The following is a 3,984-nucleotide window of genomic DNA, read 5'->3' as shown; positions in this document are numbered from 1 at the left end:
TACATTATATTATATTATATTATATTATATGATATTATATTATATTATATTATATTATATTATATTACATTACATTACATTACATTACATTATATTATATTATATTATATTATATTACATTACATTACATTACATTACATTACATTATATTATATTATATTATATTATATTACATTACATTACATTACATTACATTACATTATATTATATTATATTACATTACATTACATTACATTACATTACATTATATTATATTATATTATATTATATTACATTACATTACATTACATTACATTACATTATATTATATTATATTATATTATATTACATTACATTACATTACATTATATTATATTATATTATATATTATATTATATTATATTATATTATATTATATTACATTATATTATATGAATCATTCCTGCTGACAGAATGCGTTTATGTTATTTATTGATTATTAGCGTCTGTATTTATTGATATTCTGATTAATTAATTATTTATTAACCCAGAATATAAATCAGGGTGTTTTAAACACTGAACATTGTTTATTAGGTTAAATGTTTCTAGAATAATTGATATGATGTTTCATGTAACTCGTATCAAACCTGATGATCAGAAATCTTCAGCCTCACAAGAAAATGACGACAAATGATGTAAAATATAAATATGTTTAAAATGTCTCTGACAGACAGACTCTCCATGATGTTCATTTGATCCATGATAACAGTTAATGGGGAAATACAAATATCTCTAATAAAAAAAGAAAGTTGTTTTGTTTTTTTTATTAACAGATTTTTAACTAGACGATGAATCAGAAAACAAAATATAACACTTTATTCTGAAATCTGTCTCCACTTCCTGTCAAACTGCAGTGATGAATCAGATCAGTGTGATCAGCTGCAGCTAAACCCTAACCCAACCAATCAATAAAGGGATGTGGAGGCTCAAAGCTCCTCAGAGCTGATATAAAGAACTGAGACGTTTCAGACCAACTTCTGGTTCAGACGAGGAGCGAAGAGAAGAAGCCAATCAGCTGTTCTGTGTTCTAGTGTTGTTGAGTTTTGATATTTTTAGGAAAATAAAAACATCTACAGTTCAGAGCAGAGACGCAGTGAAGAGATTATAAAGTTATTATTAAGTTCTGAGGAATAAATAGGAAGAAAGGTTTATTACAGTTTAACAGCAACAACTAAACAACTGAAAGATATAAAGTTAGAATTAAAATAGAACTTTCTATTATGATGAAAAACAAATAAAGAGTCTCTAAAGTTTCCTTTAGTTCTTCTTGTATATTAATGTTCCTGGTTCCTTTTACCCAGCTGCTTAAATGAGTGTTTTTCCTTATCTGGAAACTCTGTGAATCTGCAGCAGCTTCATTTATTAACTTTAATATTCATCAGGAAACTTTATCAAGCTTAAATCCAGAATCACAAAACCATGAAACTGCTTTCTAAATGAATCTCATCAGTTTCATCAGTAATAATTGTTTATGTTTTATATAAACATTAATTATTCTGTTTTAACTTCATTCACATCTCTCATTTATCATGAAATTAAAATCATTTCACAAAATTGAGAAATGAATTAAACTTTAAAGATTTTTAACTTTCCTTTAACATAAAATGAATGAACATATCAAACACATTACTTTAAAATATTACATATAAATACTACAATAACTACATCATTAGCATCATTAGCATCATTAGCATCGTTAGCATCTTAATTAACTCTCAGGAGTTTCCACAGAAGAAGAAAACACAGCATCTGTTAACATATGTATGAAAAATTGATTTTCTATCAGCTCCATGTTATATATGAACTTGATGAAGTGGTGAACATGATGAATAGTTGTAGTTGTTACTGTAACATCAGTGTGACTGTGAGTTTTCACCTCCAGCAGACGTCTGCCTGGTAACAGCTGATCAGCAGGTCATGTGATCAGCTCCTCTGGTTTTTACAGCAGTTCTCAGTCAGACTGTGTCAGTGTTTGTCAAGAGATCAGAGGAACATGGCTTCATCCTTTCTGAGCTTCTCCCTCCTCTTCATCACTGTCTACACAGCAGGTAGGATCAATACACTGATCACTGATCAATATTCTGATCACTGATCAATACTCTGATCACTGATCAATGCTCTGATCACTGATCAATACTCTGATCACTGATCAATACACTGATCACTGATCAATACACTGATCACTGATCACTGATCAATACTCTGATCACTGATCAATACACTGATCACTGATCAATACTCGGATCAGACTGTACTGAGTCAATCTGATTGTTTCTTTCTTCAGATGGATTTATGCATTATGTGGAGACCAGCTGTGAGTTTAACACCACTAAGCTGGAGGACATCAGGTTCATCCAGTCTTATTATTACAACAAGTTGGAGTACACCAGGTTTGACAGCAGTGTGGGAAAGTATGTTGGATTCACTGAGTACGGAGTGAAGAACGCAGACTACTGGAACAACATTCCTTCACAGCTGGCTCAGGCGAAAGCTCGGAGGGAGACGTACTGCCTAAACAACGTTAAGATTGACCACCAGGCTGCTCTGACTAAGTCAGGTGAGTTTGTGTTTGAAACCTCGTTTAAACCTCGTTAACAAACTGAATCATTAACTCTGCTGATTGATTGACAGCTGACGTGTTTATTGATCATCAGCAGAGTTTAAATTGACTGATTGATCAGAGTGAACTTCCTGTTAAATAATCATTATAATTATTATTATTATTATCATAATTATTCATTTAATCATTATTTTAAATGAATCAACGTTTAGTTTTTGGAGCATTTGTAATAAATCAGAAGCTGTTTTAATAACATGAGCAACACGTCACAGTGAGGTCTCTGTCTCCTCCTGCTGGTCAAACAATGATACTGCAGCTGATGGTGGTGATATTATTACTTTTATTATTATTATCATTATTATTATTATTGTTACTACAAAATAATAATAACAATATTATTACTTTTATTATTGTTATTATTATTATTGTAACTAAATAATAATAATGATGAAATAATAATAATAAAATAATAATGATGATAACCTTTCCTCCGTCTTACATTCATCATTCAAACCTGATTAATAATAGAAATGGTTTCCAGCCAATCAATTGACAATTCATCACTTCTATTATTAATTCATAATCATTTTAATCACTTCCATTCTTTAACATTATATTTGTTACTTCCAGCCTTCAGGACACTTAAATTCATGATGAATGTAAGACGGAGAAAATGATGAAACATGTTTTCATTAAATCACGACTGTTTTAATCACTTTATAATTCATCACTCTATTTTCATCATTAATTGTTACTTCCAGCCCTCATAGTCTCACAGGAGACTTTAGTACAGTGATACTCAGGTTTCTGTCTTCTTTAGGTCGTTTAAGGAAAGTTACAACACTGGTGACATTGATCTGTTTTCATTTATAGATTTTCAGTATAACTGTTAATACCGCCTTAAATCCAGTGGTTGTATTGTTTATGGGATGGTCTGCACTAAAATGACACATTATATCTCCCTATATGTTTTAATGTTGAGTGTTGACATTGCACTTTAATTTCTAAAGCTTTACCTTTAATTAAAAACAACTTTATAGGCTATCATTCTATCATTCTTCCTTTATGCACTACCCCCCCCCCCCCCCCCCCCCCGATAAAAAGTAACTTTTACTCTGAGTATATTTTAAACAAGCTACCCTTTACTTTACTACAAATGTCAACATTTTAAAATCCATGTTAAAAATGTTTCTCTTCTCATGTTTATGATCTTTTTAAAGCACTTTCATTCTTTCATTTACACTGTTTGTCCTTTTAATGATTTTAATGTAAAGCATTATTTTATGTTCTATTTTGGTCTAGTTTTAAATTTTTTACTTTCTATTTGTCTGTACTTTGTTTTATTTTTATTATAATTGGCAACTTTTTAATTGCATGTCTTAATAATACAAATAATGATGATGATG

The 3,984-nt window shown here is 29.8% G+C and overlaps 1 protein-coding gene across 1 annotated transcript; it reads left to right on the top strand.

Moving 5' to 3' along the window:
- Positions 1–1,987: 1,987 nt before the first annotated feature.
- Positions 1,988–2,575, top strand: LOC133976947 (H-2 class II histocompatibility antigen, I-E beta chain-like; the record flags this gene model as incomplete). Its single annotated transcript, XM_062415084.1, has 2 exons — positions 1,988–2,066; positions 2,303–2,575. Coding segments are annotated over exons 1-2 (328 nt in total), but the record flags the coding sequence as incomplete, so codon positions are not given.
- Positions 2,576–3,984: the final 1,409 nt, after the last annotated feature.

This window comes from Scomber scombrus, unplaced genomic scaffold, assembly GCF_963691925.1.
Source record: "Scomber scombrus unplaced genomic scaffold, fScoSco1.1 SCAFFOLD_282, whole genome shotgun sequence".
NCBI lineage: Eukaryota > Metazoa > Chordata > Actinopteri > Scombriformes > Scombridae > Scomber > Scomber scombrus.
Note: the sequence above shows the minus strand (reverse complement) of the source record. Positions and strands in the feature narration are given on the sequence as shown.